This window comes from Oryzias latipes, chromosome 18, assembly GCF_053564925.1.
Source record: "Oryzias latipes strain Hd-rR chromosome 18, Olatipes_Hd-rR_3.1".
NCBI lineage: Eukaryota > Metazoa > Chordata > Actinopteri > Beloniformes > Adrianichthyidae > Oryzias > Oryzias latipes.
In genome coordinates this window covers 16,903,371-16,921,429 of record NC_136254.1, presented here as the reverse complement: position 1 = coordinate 16,921,429, position 18,059 = coordinate 16,903,371, and the positions used below count along the sequence as shown (strand labels likewise).

Here is an 18,059-nt window from a genome sequence, read left to right as displayed (position 1 = left end):
TTGATCAGATTCCTGTTAAGTGTATTTATTTTGTTTGACTGTTGACTAATATAACCATGGAGTACAGCACTGGTCATGTGTGGATTAAACTCACTTTATCAACATTTAGGTTTAATAACATCTGCAGCTTTTAGCTTATTGTAAACAGCTTGTAGAAGTGTTGCATCAAGAATATTCAGATTACATTTTGCTCAAATAATCTGCGGTTGAAATAAGAAAGCACAAACACCAAAAATTGTCTGACTTTTGGTTTATCTAAACAAGTTGCAACATAAAACAAGTGCCACAGCAGGTGAATGGTCTTCATAGGTGTGTCAAAGTACATTGCTAAAGTCTTTTTGATTTAACGGTTTTGCCTGTTCTTGCACAGCACACGCAGCTTTTGTTTCCTTTGGCGCATCAGACGGCTTTCTCGCTTCAAATACTTCAGTGGGTTCCAGTTTTCTTGATCCGTGAACAAAGTGCGACTTCACATTCAACAGTCTTCTGATTCGGTAAAGCTCTCCAACACAAAAGGCAGCTTTTTTGTATGAAACTCAGGTGAAAGCAGAGAAAATGTCCAGCACAAAGCAGTGAGTGCAAAGTAGGTAGTAATGTAAAGTACAGCCGGGTAAAACCTTGTCTTTTGTATTGATGGCAATGCTGTGCATATAGCTGTTCTTTTAAAACGGAAGCATTTGCTGGAATGATTTCGTCAGTACAAAAACCTCTTGGTCGTAGGGGCGTTCATTGCACAGTCCTCAATCACGACAGTGTTGGTCCCGTTGTTTTAGTTTGCTCCGGGGGGCCTCCAGCCTCCGAATGTCTTCTCCAGGTACACCGCTACAGCCAGGGTCAAATGGTCCTGCATCTTACCTCCAACAACCTGCACCCCCAAGGGCAGACCTTCCTCGCCCAAACCCAGAGGACACTGGGTAACCGGCAGCCCGAGGATGTTCAATATACCTAGAATGTAGAGGGGTGAAGAAAATCCTCAGTAAACCGTCATGGTTGAAAACATTAACAGCTGTAACTGACAGAATATTCTCAGAAAGTTAGTTTAACTTCAAATTTTTTGGCATAGATGGGTCTTTATACCGCAACAACACAAAAATTGGATCAAAAATCTAAGACTTTAGATAAAAGACTGGATAAAAAAATCCTTAGAACTGACAAAATTGCAGAATTTTTTTTTTTTTTGAAGCACATGATGCTGCTTTTATTTGTATTGAGAAACAGCAGGGGTGACTAACAGGTGTGGGCAAATCTGGTAATCACACCTGCAACCAGTTATATTGAAGAAATGGAGAACATAAATGATGTTTTTCAAATCTGAAGGACTTCCTGTAGAAATGTAGGAAACATATTTGTGTCTATTGAAGACAACTGGGGGGTATTCCAGGAAGCATGTTTAAACTAGCCTGACTTTAAGCCTGAACTCTGGCTGAAATCCGCCTGAACTTGCTTACTCTGGGTATGTCGGTTCCAAAAGACCGGGTATGAGTTGGCGTAATTGCGCTCGACTTTGTAACCCTGGGTTAATGCTCGTGCACGCAAGGTACATAAAGACATTCTCAATAGATCGCAGATTTCCGGAGTCACCATGGAAACGCGTGGAGAACCAAAGAGAGCGCAATACTTTAGTGAGACGGAGTCTGAGATTTTAATGACGGCGTATGCAGATTATACGTCCATCAAAAAAGTAACACGGCTGCATCATCAGAAGAGTTTCTGCTTGTAGTAGAAGAACAGACAAAGTAAACGCACAAGTTTCTGATATTATTTCCAGTTTCCTTGTGACGCATGCATATATATATATATATATATATATATATATATATATATATATATATATATATATATATATATATATATATATATATATATATATACACACCTTAAATGAAATACTTCTATTGGTAACAAGTAATTGAGTTAAATTTAATCAACCTAATTTCTTACGTCTATAAAACTCAATAATTGTTTCTACAACTCAAATTTATGTATTTGTCCAACTAAATGTCATATTACTCCAATTCAATTAATATTTTTTCCATCTTAATTAATTATATTTCTTGATCTCTCATATGTCTAAGTATGAGCCGGCAGATATACTCATTTTTATAAAAATAAAAAGGACGGGGGGAAAAATGCACGTTGCGCTCAAATTCATTAAAGAATTATCCGTCTTTGTCATCATCCTAATAATCGGTAGGGCTGCTATATAAACTCATCATCCTCTCCTTCACTCTCACTCATGGTGCAGAGACATAAGCACAGTAGGACAAGATAACTCAGCAAAACATGGCAAAACACAGTAAAACAACTAAAAAAATTTAGTCAAAAAGCCACACTTAAACCAAAATCCGTCCAGACAGGCAAAGGAAATGGTATCCCACAATCCCTTGCGGTGCCGATCTAACAGCAGCACAAAAGTTACATCTACTTAATTGAATTAATTTGGATGAAAGTAAATAACTGTCTGATAAATACGTGTTATTTTTAAACTGACTTAACAAACAAATAATTTATCTTAACTGAAGCAAATAACTAAGTTAGATCAAAGTGAAAAAGTTGAATTTTCCATCATCCATATGTGGTCTTATCACCCTCTCATGGTGGAAAAAGTATTGTCTGAGCTTCTTCATCCACTAAATCATCTTCAAATGGACACGCCATGCTGCTTCACCTCTCTGTAAACAAACTAACCTTCAACTAAACCTGCTCCCGACCAGGTTATGTTCAGAGCATGAGTTGCTATGGCAACTTGACCTACCCTGAAACATACCTCAATTTCTGGAACCGAAGACTGAGGTTATCAACTTCCTTAGCCTCAAACTTACCGTGGGAGCTAGCATAACCTGCTTCCTGGAATACCCCCCTGGTTACAGTGTTTTTATCCAAAGAGTGCCATCAAATATTAAAATACCAATCATTTAGTCCATTTTGAGTTGTGTGTAAATTTGTCAGGTTGACTTTTCTTCCGCTTTTTGTGTTCCAGAACAAACACAAACAATATCAGGAATGAGTATCAAAACATTTGCAACTGGAATAGTTTCCTGAGACACGAGTTTCATCATCTGAAAGAATAGCAAGAGTGCCATGACTGCAGCTCCAGCTTTGTTACTGCAGATCTAATAAAAACAGGTCTGCCAACAGAGGACTGCTTCACCAGTGTAGGCGAAGTCAAAGGGCCTGAAGAGAGGGTGGTGGTGTTTGGGTGCCACTCTGGGGTGAGAGGGGTACAAAAGGATCCCGTCCGTGCCCAGCATCTCATCTAGGTCCTTCTGCAGCTTCTCCTTTTTTGGGACAATGAAGGCTGCAGGTTGGGATATTGGGATCATCTCGATCAGACCCAACACTGAGGACGTAAAAAAAACAAAAAACACCGTAAGAAGCTGATTTACAGAGAGATCCAACACCACTCACTGAGGTGCAAAGAGTCGTTATGTGGCCATTCATGCTTTCTCTTACAGATAGCAGCCATTGTGTGGTCCGACTTTCCCACCATCCTTTTAAGCAACTCCCAGAGAGGCCATGCTGGACGTCCGGGCTCCCCCATCAGCTCAGCAAACCTTATGGGAGGCTACAAATGAAAACTGCTTAGGCTCACAAAAACTAATGAAATTAATTAAAAAATGCCAATTTTTTGATATTTTTGTGACTCATCTTTAAATTCCTAAAAAATGCATGAAACAAAACAAAACAGATTTAGACTAGACCCTAATGCGGAGGAGAATGTAAAGATCCTGGAGAGTTTGTACTGACCACACAGTGAAGCAGATTGTTCTACAGGAAAAGACTGAAGTACTGAGCTGGAATCTCAGAAAAAGCAGTTGGTTTGTGGACGGCAGTTATTTGGCTGCAACCAAAACCAACCAAATAGGAATGTGCAAAGAGGTCAAGGAATTTGAATTCTAGTTAAGCATTACATTCGATGCTGATGTTTAACAAAGCAATGATTTCACAGGTAGAATTAGGCTGTTTTTAATCAATGAAACACTAATTAGAGGTGTAATGACAGATGAAACCAAAAACTGCCTAAACTCTAAATGCAACAGTTGCATTCTTCACAATGAAGGGTTAAATCAGATAAGTGAAAAAAGGAAAAAAAGGCGTGTGTGCGTCTTTGTGGTGCACAGTGTTCTGGCAGATAAACGGATTAGTGGAGTGTTTCTGGGCAGCACACTACAATAGGTCCTGTAACTAAGACCTGCAGTGAAACCGTCTTCGACACAAACTCTGCTTTCCTGCAGGCTCAGTCCTGCTACTTTTGACTTGCTGTGTTTAGTTTGTTGAAGAAAAAAAGGTTGTAATTTAGCTTAGTTTGTAATTGATTCAGCCTCTGTGCGTCAGAGATGTTTTATTTCTGAAATATTATCTTAAAGGGCCTATACAATAATAAAAGAAAATCAACTTTTTGAGCTTTTAGGTGTATTGTAATCCTGATTCTTATCAACAAACAACTCCAAAGCGGTATTTTGGTCAATTCATGCATTTCTGAGTAACCCACGAAAATGAGCAGGTTCTCTCATTCATACGTATATGAAAGTAAGAACAGCTCCTTCCAAGAAGAGTCTGCGCTGCCAGCACCGCCCCCAGGCTAACACACACACACTTTCTCCACGGAGCTGGTGGTGATCGGCTAAACACTTTTGTAAGGCTCCATAATATGCACATCCATCTTTGCAAAAGTTTGGATGTTTGTTTCGTTGACCAAATGCAGACACGCTGCCGAGGCTGGCTCTAGGTTGACGTCATGAAATGGGCGGCATCCACAAGGAGTGGAAGGCGGTGCTTCAGAGATCCAGTCGTGTTACTTGCAGGTAGGAAAATGAGCTGCAAAAATAACTAACATTTATTTTCGCATAACTAATATTTCATTAAAAAGTCATGCTCTAGTCTGTCTAAGGTAATATATTATTATATTATCACATATATAGACATTGTTTATTCTGAAAGGCTTAAGAAAAGCATGATATAGGCCCTTTAAGATTTGCTCCTGCCTTGAACCCCAGCGGGAGAGAGTGTAAATAAAGAGATGATTATCAGCAGAAGATTACTTCTTTGCCTACAGTCTCACCCACTACTTAGAGGCGAATTTCCGATGAACTACTGCCTGGTCTAACCCTAACCCTGCTTTGCACAAACTTTGTCCTACAAAACAACCTTTTTTATGAGATTTTTTTTTTGCCTAAAAATGCCACAACCATCACTAACCCATAAGAACCCAGAGCTATTTCTTCTTAAAAATAAAATTAGGTGTGTTTTACCACAAACCAAGTGGACCACAGAATCCATTTCTGGTCTTTTTCTGTTCCACTGATGTCACCATAGGTTTTTATGGGTTATAAGACCACTGGGAACGCTTTAAAAATAGATCAAAAGAAGACAGGGACTTTGATGAAAAACAGCCAGAGATATTTCATCAAGACTTCCTAAAATGAGTCAGCTATAAACAAAATAAAATAAAATGAGATGCGTCAACTGAAAAGCATAGCAATTTTTAGTTGGTTTAAAAAAAAATTCTGAAAACCCATACTGCTTGAAATAAATGTAAAAATGTGTGTGTCATCTGGACCTACTTTGCCCTCTTTATCAGGAAGACCCATGTATTTGTCCCAGATCTGGAAGCTATAGCGAAGTTCAGGTAAACACACTGTTTGGACTTGGACTCCTAGGTCGCATTCCAGACGCTCTGCCACCTGCCAAAGAGCAGATAAGGAGTTTGAAAGCTTCAAAAAGAAACCTGTGCCTCATTTGAAGTTAGGGTTCTTCAGGAAAGGTGATCCGACAGACTTTTTACCTTTCTCTGAATGTCCATAAGCTCTTTGCTGACAGGATGTGTGAACACAGAGCCGCCATCGTGGGGGATGGTGAAGAACCGCAGTTTCTTTAGGTCCACCTTTGTGTTTAAAGACAACCTGAGTGAACATGTGAAAGAAGACACTGCAGATTAGACACTTAAACATAAAAGCCTCAACATCGACAGTTTTTCAGGGTGTGTCCTACAAGGGACCAATATCCAAAACATCAAAATTAAAAGCTCAAAATTTTAAAATGTAGCAAAAAAAAACTGACATCAAATCTGGAAAAGGCAAAACAATTTCCCAGTATAGAGTTACTATGAGTTCCGTTTAAGCTGAGTCACTAATAAAGTGATGTTTAAAGAAGCTTTCTAACAGGAGCTAGGGACTTACATGCTGACGTTGGGTCCTGCCATAATCTTCAGCATCGGCAGAAGGTCTTCAGCATAGCGGCACATTGGACCAGAGCTGAGGTACTCTGACCATCTGCCAGAGGTTGGGGGGTACTGGTTCTCACAGGACACAACACCTACAAATGCAAGGTGTTACTAAGGAGACGACTGCTAAGAAGGTACGCTGATAAATGGTTATGACATAGATTGATGGGAAAACAATGTAAGAAGCAAGTGTTTACATGGAAAAGGTTGTTTTAATGAGCCTGCATTCATCCAACCACATTTCAATGAGTTGCTGTGTCTCATCGTCATGGTTGCTACTTTCCTACTCTGTTTACATCCCATAATGGCCAGCTACGGTGGCCGTTTTGTTCCGCTCCAAGCTGAGGAAACTCGGAGTAAACTGAAGCTCAGTCCGATTGGAAACTAACAAAGACCACCTCGAAAGATGGGTCCAAGAGCCCCAGAGTCCACTTGGGTGCATTCAGACAGAAAATTTGTTGTGGACTACCGCAGGGAATGCACTTTGAGCGGACCAAATGGCTCCAGTCTGAATACACCCTTAATGTTATGGCTACTTCAAGCTAAAACTCAAATAATCCTGTGAAATTTTATGTATGTACGTTTATTGTCTTTCCTTTAATTAAAACAGTAGCTCTGAGATTGAAAGAAATAGCTAAAAATAAAGAAGAATTTTTAAATTCAAAATGTGGCTTTCAGCTACATTTTAAAACATGCAGACATTTGCTTCAAACAGTATTAGGCGGTTTTTGAATTGAAAATCTAACCTAGAAGCTGTAGGGCCATTAAAGGTATTAAAGTTTCAACCATTACTCATAAATCGCCTGTTCAAAGCTTTGGCTTCATTAAGCTGTGGTCTGACAATGAATGAAATTCTTCTGGACTTGCAGGGAAAGCCTTGGTTTCCAGATTCATGGGGAAGAAGGACCTGCTGATTCACCAGTTGGCTCTTGGAACACACATCACATTTAAAAAACACCTAAAACCTTCCAGATTCATCTAGGAAGGTAAAATCAATTACATTTCATGCAAAAAATGTATTTGTGGATGCTAAGAGGTGAACGGGTCACTCTGGTTTTGCACTTCACTAAAGCTGAAGGCAAACAAAATTATTATCCTTACTTAAGTTTTCAAGTGCATGCTGAATGCCTTATTAGCTAAAATGCAGAACAAAGCCAAAAATCTTGAAAATAAACTACAGTCAGGACCACAAGTATTTGGACAGAGACACATTCTTTCTAATTTAGTTTCTGTACATTACCACAGTGAACTTTAAATAAAAACAACTCAGATGCCATTGAAGTGCAGACTTTCAGCTTTTATTCCATGGGTTGAACAAAAAGATTGAATAAAAATGAGAAAAACTAAAGCATTTTTTAAACACAATCCCTTCATTTCATGGGCTGGTAAGTTATTGGACAATTGACTTCCATGCTATTGCATGGACAGGTGTCGGCAATTCCCTTGTTATGTCATTATGAGTGAAGCAGATAAAAGGCCTGGAGTTGATTAGAGGACTTTTGCATTTTGCATTTTGAAGATTTTGCTGTGAACAGACAACATGCGGTCAAAAGAGCTCTGCATGCAGGTGAAAGGAGCCATCATTAAGCCGAGAAAACAGAAAAAAAAACATGCCAGAAATTGCTACAGTATTAGGAGTGGCAAAATCAACAGTGTGGTACATCCTGAGAAAGAAAGAAAGCACTGGTGAACTCAGCAACGCAAAAAGACCAGGGGCCTGTTTCAGAAAGGAGGTTCAACCAACTCTGAGGTTAAACTTGAACTCTGAGTTGGTCAATCGAGAGATTAACAAGAGAGTTTTCTGTTTCAGAGAAGCTGATCGGAGTTAGGTCAATCAATTCTGAGTGGACTGATTCGGAGGTAAGCGTCCGCACCGCGACTCTAAGAAGCCATTATCAATGGAGCGCAGATATTACGAGTCACCATGGCAACCGTGGAAAAAAAGAGGTCTGCGTAGTTTTCGCCAGCTGAACTTGACGTGCTGCTGCAGAGTTACAGTGAATATGAGCACATATTCCAAAAGAAAAGTAACACCGCTGCATCTGCAAAACAGAGACAGCGTGGGAAAACATAGCTGCTCAAGTTAATGCGCAAGTTTGCATTTAAATCATTGTTATAAAATATTGGCTGTAATAAATTTTTAAATAGCGTAAGGTGTGAAATAAAAAATGGCGATATTTAGGTGTACTTTTGAAGTGTCATTCCTGGTGTAAATGCATGAAATGCTGCATAGTGTACAGAACCAATCTGGGGAAAAATGCATTTAATGTTGATAATGTTTAGAGGACTTTTTTGTTAACCTTCCCCTCTTGCAAACGTTGGTCAGTTTAATATTAATACATGCAATTGTGTTTTTAAAAGTGAGTTCATGTCTACCCTTGTATTGATCAAGTGGTATAGGTTTATATGGGATTAAGAAAGTAAGCAGTGCTAGCAAATTGTGTTTCCTAAAAGTAATTGTTACATTAATCTAATTCAATGTCCCTGATAACATTTTCATGTAGATGCAATCCTGCAGGAATTAAAAGAACACGACAGCAGCTAAAAATGAAGTATAAAAACATAATTCAATCAGGTCAAATTTGAGCATGTCATGGATGTAGGCGGTCCGAAGAAAAAAGCTTGTCCGCGGTGGGTCAGGAGGAGGACCGCATAAGGCGGACATGCTGCTATGTAGTCCTGAGAAGCTGTGGAAACTCATCAGAAGTTCACAACCATCACAAAACCCTCTTCTCTGCCGCTAACACAGTCTGCTCCTGGTGCGTGTGTGTGCGTCAGTCAGCAGCCTGACACACGGAGAAAGCAGTGACGTCATCGCCCCGCCTCCCCTCTGCTAATGCTTTTTCGAAATGAATATTTTGACAAGGTGCGCGGGGTGGATGTTAAAATGCAAATGCAATCCCCTCTTTGCATTTTTGTTTGAATTATGACACAGAATAAGCGGTTTTAGGTATAAAATGAAAAAGCATTTTGAAAAATTGCTTTTTCTTTTTAATTTTGAGTCAAAAAATGCAGCTTCATTTTGAAAATTAAAAAACATTTCAATTAATCAATTTTAATTGTCAAATTAGACATTTCTAAATGAATTATGCTACACATTTACCGGAGAACGTCTTGAAAATGAAATGTCAGATACCATTTTAATTTTAATTAAGTGACAGAATAAGCTGTGTTGAGGAAGGAAATGACAAAAGCATTTTGGTGGATTGCTTTTTCATTATATTTTTGAGTCAAAAAATGCTTTTTCATTTTGAAAATGAAAAAGCATTTCTGGTTTTGACTTTGCTTTTTATTTATGCTACATAATAGCTTCCATATGAGCAGCAGCACCCTAACTACCGGTACATCTATCGAAGATGCTTCAGCAAACGTGACGGCGCAATGCACACCCCTCAACACTAGGGGGATTATGCACCTCAACACATCCACAGTGTTACCATAAATTGGGCAGTTTTGGTTCTAGTTCTAAATTTGCGGATAAAGGTGGCTTTGGGCGAGTGTGCATAATTCGGGTGATTTTGTGGTCGGTTCGCCAGTTTTCATCTTCTCATGAACATTTAGTAGTGGCCTAAGTTAGGCTGAGTGGTTGTTGGAGTTCTACTAAGCTTCTATGAACTGGAGTTTCCATGAATGCACCATGCCGCGTGTGGGAGGAGCTATCAGCTAATGTTTTTAGCCTGATAGCCACATGGAGCGGTTGCTTGTGCTTATCTCAGTAACAATGCAGGGATGCATAATGCACATGGAGAGTGTTAAGATGTCAGAAACGTCATCGCAGGAAAGGTTCAACATTTTCCCTGAGAGGGAAAAATAAAATCAGAGGACCTGATTATAATCATTGTCTCGTCATTGAAAATAGAAAAATATCATGAGGTTCAGGAGGCCTCAGCAGGCTTGTCCCGCTTTGCGCAGCTGCCTGGTCTGACTGTCGGTCCGCCAGCTCACCTCCTGCGAGCCGACATCAGGCACGATGTGAGCTATGAGTGAATGGCGTAAGAATGAGGAGTGTTTCAACCGGGGACTTCGAGACGTGGACGACCGGAGTTCCTCTGTGGTTTGGTCCACACAAACCCTCAAACTACAAAAACAGAGTCGTCCATGTTTGCATATTCTGCAGCAGACAGATAGTTTGTCTCTATTTGATCTGTAATGTCAGCAAAGCCGCGCGGATATTCCTGAAACATGTAATCTCTCTGACTGGCACACCGCTGAGCGGGTATCGAGGAATAAGAGTCGATTTCCATGGATGAGCCAATGAGCGTTTAGATCCCGCCCACTTTCACTGATTGACAGACAGACCCATTCTCCTAAAAACGCTCTTCAAGAAATAAATACGCCATTGTGAAAAACAGCATCATGAAATAAAAACAAAGATACTTTGGAAAATATTGATTTTGAAATACGAGCTTCTGAAAAAAGACAGAATTATAATAATATTCCACATGATTAAAAATGAATATTTTAAAATGCTGTTTTAAAATAATTAACAGGTTTTTAAAGCAAAATGAAATATGTTGAATAATACAATGGATAATTTAAAATCTGTGTACAGGTTTTTCACAATTTCATGATCTTTTTATATATTTGAGAGAGTTATTGGTTTATTGTGTATTTGCATGAGGTCATATTTATTTATTGAATTAAATAGTTATTTATTTAATTTTGAACAGTATAGGACTCCATAGAAATGAAGGGATTGTGTTTAAAAAATGCTTTAGTTTTTCACATTTATATGCAATCTTTTTGTTCAACCCATGGAATAAAAGCTGAAAGTCTGCACTTCAATGGCATCTGAGTTGTTTTATTGAAAATTCACTGTGGTAATGTACAGAAACTAAATTAGAGAGAATGTGTCTCTGTCCAAATATTTATGATCCTGACTGTAATTCCAAAATTGATATCAAACTCTAGAGGGTCATTTAGCTTAAAAAAATTCCACCTTTTGTTGAAAAAAAAAAGCTAAATAGCAGTAGCACAAATGCCAGGATAAAATGCTAAAATAACATACTTTCAAAAAAACAAAGGTAAAAGGAATTGAATCTCTACTCTGAGTGAGTACATTTGATGAAGAACAGCTCTGATTCAGGTTTCTATGGCGATTCTGTTGGTAAAAGAAATCCAAACACACAGGCTCAGTCAAACTGCATTGCTGAGAAAGCTTGATATAGAGGTGGACTAGTAATCAATCGGATCAACGGTTCAATTCCAGGACTTCAACCTGGCTGGGAAAGATGCCCAGCAGCCTTTGCCCTACTCTTAACTCCCTGTGGTGCCATTGAGCAAGGCCCCAGACTAATGGGTTCAGTTGAGCAGCGCAGTGACCACATGGGCTTTAATGGAGCCACTGGCCAATTCCCAGGTAAGAATCAGACCAGTGTGTGCTAGAAAAGTGACCCTTCATTCATTTGGACTGTAATTTAAAAAAAACTGTATTTCAGCTTAAGCCTCAGTTTAATATCTCTGTCTGTCTCTGGACAACAAACAGTGTTTGGGGAACATTTGAGGAAACAAACAACATAAAATCTGATGTAATGAACAGAACTATAAAGAAAAATGTGTAAAACAGAGGATTATACTCTGAACGAGATTTGATTTTTCGTGCCAGTGAGTGTGAGATAACCACACCCAAAAAAATACAAAAAAATATTAAAATCTTTTCCAAAGGACTACAAATTTTTGTCTCATTTAATAAAACAAGTACCGTAATTTCCGGACTACAAGCCGCTACTTTTTTCCTGCGCTCACAGCCCTGCGGCTTATTCTGTGACGCGGCTAATTTATGGATTTAATTGGCGGCCGCCATGTACGTACATTCGGGCTCGGTGAATGGTTTTGTATGCGCCATCCACCACCAAGCACAAGTCATTTTTTTTAACACACTTCTGAGCAGCCAAACAGCATGGAGGTCACTTCAGGTCTTAGACACTTCAGTCATGGTTCAACAAAAAGAAACACGCATGCCCGGCCGCATCCCAGAATCCTTTGGTGCCATTAGACCCAACGTGCACTTGATCGCCGCTACAATATGATAAAGCTTTCAAGTTAAAAGCAATCGTTAAAAGCAGCGTGAAAAAATCCCCCATCAGTAAATGGAAATGCCGGTCAGCTGCGTGACGGAGAGAACAGCGCATGCTCAGAAGTGTATTTACCTCTGAGTCATAGTGACTCGGCTGGCTGCACGTAAATATGTGTGAATAACATCAGCCTTTATTTTGTCGGGACACGACTGGAAACACAAATCAGTTTGGTCGTTTTTACGGTTTCTGACTGAGCGGAATTTTGCATTGAAAAGCTCACAGCCGCCGTGTGAGCTTTTCGGATAGGAAGGGGAGACAAGGAGCCCGCTTGGCGAGCGCGGAGCGCAGAGGCGTCCGGGGAGCAGCAAGTGTTTGTTGTGAAAGGAAACTTCTGACGAACGCGCCGCGCTGAGGCGCGCGTATCGCGCTGAGGCGCGCGCTATTTTACTGATGTTTTTTAACCAGCCCCGTTAGTACCATAATGCTGCCGCGACACAAGTGGAAGGAGAGCTGTTCCTTTTCACCCCTCCATGCACTGCTGCTCCTTGCTCATTCTTAAACACGAACAACAGTGTGGCGAGCCGGGCGTTGGCCCCGCCTTTAGCCCCTAAGACTCATGGGAAATGGGGGATCGCGGATGTAAATTTCCTCATCATAACTGAGGGATGTAATGTTGATTATATGGTTACTGTTAGTAATTTTATGTATGATACCTAGTTTGTCAATAAGTTAAAAAAATAAAAATAAATAAAATAAAAAAACCCATAACTGAGGAACTTGTGAACAGAATAGAGCTGCATGCTGTTTCAGATGTGGGTGTAATTAGATACATGAGCTTGAGACAAGGTCAGTACCTGCCCACAGTGTGGTAATGAGCCATGCACACTCTGGTAGTCAGGACGCGCTTTGTCGAGGCAGCGGCTTGTATACTGATGCGGCTTGTGTATGTACAAAAATATTTAAGCACGTTAAAATAGGTGGGTGCGGCTTGTAATCGGGTGCGCTTTATAACCCGGAATTTACGGTCATACTTCCTGACTGAAGTTTTCTTTAAGAGATTTACTAGACAGACTTTCATACACTTTTTAATTTACCAAAACCATCAACTCTTACAGCAGAAATATCTACTTCTACCAAAATGCAAACTCTTCTAAATCCTTGAAAACATTTCTTATTTATTTGACCTCAATATTCCTCATAAAATGTCATAAAGTGAAATCTACCCCCAGAAGGCAGATAGTGTGTATGATTACAGCACAGGATTAAGCAGGTATTGCAACATGCAGCCTTTCTTACCTGGAGTGGTTTTGTGGCCAAAAATTCCATTGAAAAAACTGGGCATGCGGATGCTGCCCCCGATGTCCGAGCCCACGCCAATGACGGCTCCTGCTGCGGCCAGGATGCTGCCCTCCCCCCCTGAGAATGTAGGAACGTAGGAGATTAAAGGAGAACTGTTACCAGGTTTGACTGCCTATTGTGATTTAGCTACGCTTTACGACTCAAAGGTTGTTGTTTTTTTTGCTTCGAACCATTGACTGTATATGAGAACTGGACTGAGTGAGTGTGACGTCACCCGTAGAAAACAGCTTAGTTTCAGCTCCAACAAATGAAGACCATTTAGTTGACATTTTTTTGCAACCAGAAATAGTTGTCAGTTAGCATTGATTAGTCCAAGTCTGTCTGAATCAATATTTCTATAAGCAACCACTCTCACCAATCAGGAGTGAGCTTGTTGGAAGTCCACATCCCTACCACTTGAAAGCGAACACGAGAAAGCATTTGACTTCGGAAGTGAACTTTACATTTATTCATTCATACTTATTAATTGAAAAAGTGAAAACAGAACTAGATATATAACATTACTAGATGTCAAGTTAGCCAAAAAAGCTAGCATGTTGCTAAAATATTTACAAAAAAACCTTAGCATGTGCCAAATTACCCAAATTACCGAGCATAATACTAAAACATTAGCCAAATGCCAAATTAAATTTAAAAAACTAAAAATGTCTAATTTAGCCAAAACAGCTAGCATGTTTCCAAGATATTAGCTAAATGCCAAATTAGCATAAAAATCCACAGTGGAAACTAAATCAGTCAATTGAGCTAGCATAATGCTAATATAAAGGCTAAATGTCAAATAAACTAAAACTGTTCAAGAAGTAAGTTAAGCTCAAAAAGTTAAAACGATGTAAATAAAAAGGCTTATTGCTAATTTACGTAAATCAACTCATAGAAACTGAATTCAGGTCAGATGCGTGTAATTAAAAGGATTTCTAATGGATTTACAGCACAAAGTGGAAAACAAGCTCATACATGCTCCTTCACTGATTTAAAAGCCTTTTGAAAGCTAGCAGATGTGTATGCGCGTGAGATGAAGCGTTCTGAGGTCGTCATGGAAACGAGCAGGCAGAGTGAGACCGAAAAGTAAAGACAACGAAATCAAGGGATGATGGACTACAATTAGTGCAATTTTCATGTTTTTATGCCTAGGTGTACAGCAATGATCGCAAGTTGATTGGCCAGTTTGTAACTTAAATAACTTGCCCTATAGAACAATTATGACAAAAAATGATGACTATCACGAACATGTTACAAAATGTATCAGAGAAAGAATGGTTATTCTGACAAATAGAATGACTGAGCAACAGCTGCTTATTTTTCTTAAAACTTTATGGGCTTTTGGCTAATTGGAATCATCGGGTACTTCCTGTTTGAAACACGAGCGGAGAGGGACCGCTCAGTCCCGTTCTCGTGTACAGTCAATGCGCTGAATGGAAAGGCCATTATTTTTGGATACACCAACACCTGCTGACCTGAGCTTCCTCCAGGGATCCTCTCCAAGTCATAGGGGTTGCTGGTAATGCCATAAAGGTGGTTGTGGGACTCGGACCACATGCACAGCTCGCTGATGTTGGTGACACCCAGTGGTATGGCCCCCGCTCTCTTCAGCAAAGCAACTGGAGGGGCATCGACTGTGGCAACAATCCCTCGCCTGGAGACCAAACCTGTAGTGAAGGGCATGCCTGGAGGATGGAAGCACACTTTTAGCGGGGTGCATTGGCTTCTGAGACACCATACTGCTCCACGTCTGGGTTTTACAATGTTTGACCCTCAATTTCATCTCAATTTTGGATCGGGCTGCACAATATCAACCTGTGATGTGTGATATTAATGATCAATATTGCGATGACGATATGACTTGCGATACATTTAATGGCCAAAAAAAAACAACTAATGCATAGTTTACATTTCGGTGCAACATTTTATTTAAATAAAAACGTAACAAATTATACTCCAAGTGACCCATGTAGTACCCATGAAACAACATAAAAGGGCTATATTTGATTGGCGAGTGGCGTGAAGTGGTCTGATTGTTTAATGCGTAAAGGGCTGTACTGTATTTCATTCGTTGAATACTTCAGGTTGCCAAGAGAAATTTTAAGGATGTGTGTAAAACATTAAAGGTAACCCATTTATCGCAGTTTATGCTGTCTTTTCCTATACACACACATCACACAGGCTGATATTGCAATGACGATAAATTTTCGACTTATTGTGCAGGCCTACTTTTGGGCACGTGGGTGGACGTACTGGTAATGGTATCAAATACTAAGTCGAAAAGAAGTTACCCTGCAGAGAATATGACTCTTTCACAGACAGTGGGACTCCCAGGAAGGGTAGGCGGTCCTCTAAAACCTCCTCTCCTCCGGTCTCCTCTTCAATCAGCTTGTCCACCTGGGCTGCTTCCTGGAGCGCAGCAGCAAACCTGGATGGAGAAGTTCCCCTCACCCGTCATTTATACTTAAGCTTAAAAAAGCAATGAAGCTGTAAAAAGACTGCGTATAACCGTTGCATGCCTCAAATGTTGTTCACCTTTTGGCACATCCTGTCAGGGGTCGCCACAGCAAATTAGCTTTCACTGTTTCACACAGGTGGTTTGGCAGAACTTTGCATGATTTAAAAGATCACTGGGAATGCCCTGACATCAGATCAAAAGATGATTGGAGTGGGACTTTAACTTGTTTGCCTATTTGAGACGTGGAACGGCTCAAATAAGTAGTCAAAGAGGGTCAAATTAGGCGGGGTGAGAATCTGTAAGGGCCAATCATTCAGTTTTTATTTTTGCAATGGAATACTTTTCATTTCTTCACACAGAACAGAAATCAATTTAAAGGCATTTTAAACAAAATTACAGTAAATTTCTGATTTGAAGAACAGAAAGAAAATAATGAAAAAAGTCTGTCTGGGGAATTGTCAACATTAAATTTGGGTTCATATAAAAAGTTCTCTATTATTCACAATTAAATGCTCCCTATAAACTTCTAAATTTAAGTAATGAGAACAGGATAATAACAGAAATAGTTAGGTTATTCAGAAGCACACTGTAGTTTTCATCAAAGAAACAACCAAATCTGTTCTTCTATTTGACCCTTGAGGCTCCAAAGGTCAAGTAGCCACAGGTTTACAGCGGCTTACAATGTAATTTAGCTAATAATCAAGAAATCCTAAACACAGTGTTTAGAAAGTGGGTCAGACTTTGGACATGCCTGATTTACACCGACTCCTGCTTCCTTGCAGCCCCTTACAACCCCAACCTAACACTAAAAAATGGTGAGCTATATTGGAGCTATCCAGCCGTACAGTTTTTTTATTTTATGAGGCAGTGTTTTTATTTTTTGGTTTTGTTTCTCTCACCTGTCCTTCACAACGGCGTTCAAGAAAGGGTTGACTTCCTGAATCCTGTCAATGAAAGTCTGCACCACCTCAACACTTGTCACCTGCAGAACCCGTGCAAAGAGGAAACAGGGGGAAACCGACAGCCAAAGGTACTTTTAAACCTCAAAATGAACTTTTCCATCTAAATTATTTACACATTAAGCATTTCTGCCATTTTTTGAAAAAGGTATTTTATTCTTTAAACACAGAAGTAGCTGTCAGAGGGATTTCTCACAGTCCTGCCTCAGTCACTTTGCATGTCTAACAACAGACTGATCCTGTGCAGAGGGCACAGGTGTTTTGACCTAACACAGGTGTTCCTGCCTCCCCTTTTAGGGTTTTTTACGTTACCTCCGTTGCAACTTTATTGTATTGCATTAACAACAGAAAAACTATCAGAAAGTGTGAGAAATTAACTAATTAAAGCCAACATCTGACATAGAAGGTATAATTGGTGAGTTTGTTTATAAAGTTTTTTTTTCTCTTCAGACGGATAAAGTTGGTGGGTGTGGGTTTGGGTGACGCACCTCTTTTCGTCGTATCTTCCTGGCCAGCTGGGTGGCCGGCAGGAGCAGCAGCGGGTTGCTAACGGGCGGCAGCTTGTTCCTGGAGGAAGCGGCTCTGCCGGAGAATAGCTGAAAAAGCCTGAAGAAAAAGGCCGCGAAGGCTCTGAAGAAGCACACCTGAGCCCTTTCCAGCAGGCTCAGCGCCATGGTGTCTCTTTCCAATGCAGAGAGAGAGAAGAAGGTGAGCGGTCAGTCCTCTAGCGCCGTCAGCACCGCAGTAAACAGCTCCTGACAGAGAGAGCTGTCAAGCAGCCCCGGTGCATGCCGGTCAATGCAGCGGTGCTCTTGAAGCAAACCGGAAACCCGTTGTCAAAATAAAATACACCCGTCACTTTATTCAACCGTCACCTTTACACGTCTTCTCTTACCCAAAAATTTTGAGAGTGGATCAAATATTATTAAGTCCGCTGCTTCAGGGTTTTGTCATTTGTTTCTGTTGTACACTAAAACATAACAAAGATTTCATACTCATCAAGCTTTTATTAACATATCCACCTTGTCTAATTTTAAAATGTCTTGTTTACATGGTGAAGTTGG

General features: G+C 40.0%; 1 protein-coding gene and 1 long non-coding RNA gene across 2 annotated transcripts; one reads left to right on the top strand and one right to left on the bottom strand.

Moving 5' to 3' along the window:
- Window positions 1–235: 235 nt before the first annotated feature.
- Window positions 236–17,798, bottom strand: faah2b (fatty acid amide hydrolase 2b). Its single transcript, XM_004079845.5, has 11 exons — window positions 17,484–17,798; window positions 16,936–17,018; window positions 15,870–16,006; window positions 15,054–15,263; window positions 13,537–13,656; window positions 6,180–6,315; window positions 5,786–5,903; window positions 5,565–5,684; window positions 3,454–3,565; window positions 3,152–3,340; window positions 236–945 (listed from the first exon to the last, which is right to left on the bottom strand). Exons 1-11 carry the CDS (start codon window positions 17,667–17,669, stop codon window positions 770–772), a joined length of 1,587 nt encoding a protein of 528 aa, XP_004079893.1. The 5' UTR covers window positions 17,670–17,798; the 3' UTR covers window positions 236–769.
- On the top strand, window positions 16,958–17,731 carry LOC144987038 (uncharacterized). Its single transcript, XR_013650901.1, has 2 exons — window positions 16,958–17,066; window positions 17,446–17,731. It is a non-coding gene; the product is annotated as an uncharacterized LOC144987038 (long non-coding RNA).
- Window positions 17,799–18,059: the final 261 nt, after the last annotated feature.

Excerpts from the sequence above, each read along its gene's own strand:
- faah2b (XM_004079845.5), bottom strand. The coding sequence starts at position 17,669 with ATGGCGCTGAGCCTGCTGGAAAGGGCTCAGGTGTGCTTCTTCAGAGCC. Across the intron at positions 16,007-16,935 it reads AACGCCGTTGTGAAGGACAG|GTTTGCTGCTGCGCTCCAGG; the intron begins GTGAGAGAAACA and ends TTCTCCATCCAG. Across the intron at positions 3,566-5,564 it reads TTCCTGATAAAGAGGGCAAA|CCTCCCATAAGGTTTGCTGA; the intron begins GTAGGTCCAGAT and ends TTTCATTTGTAG.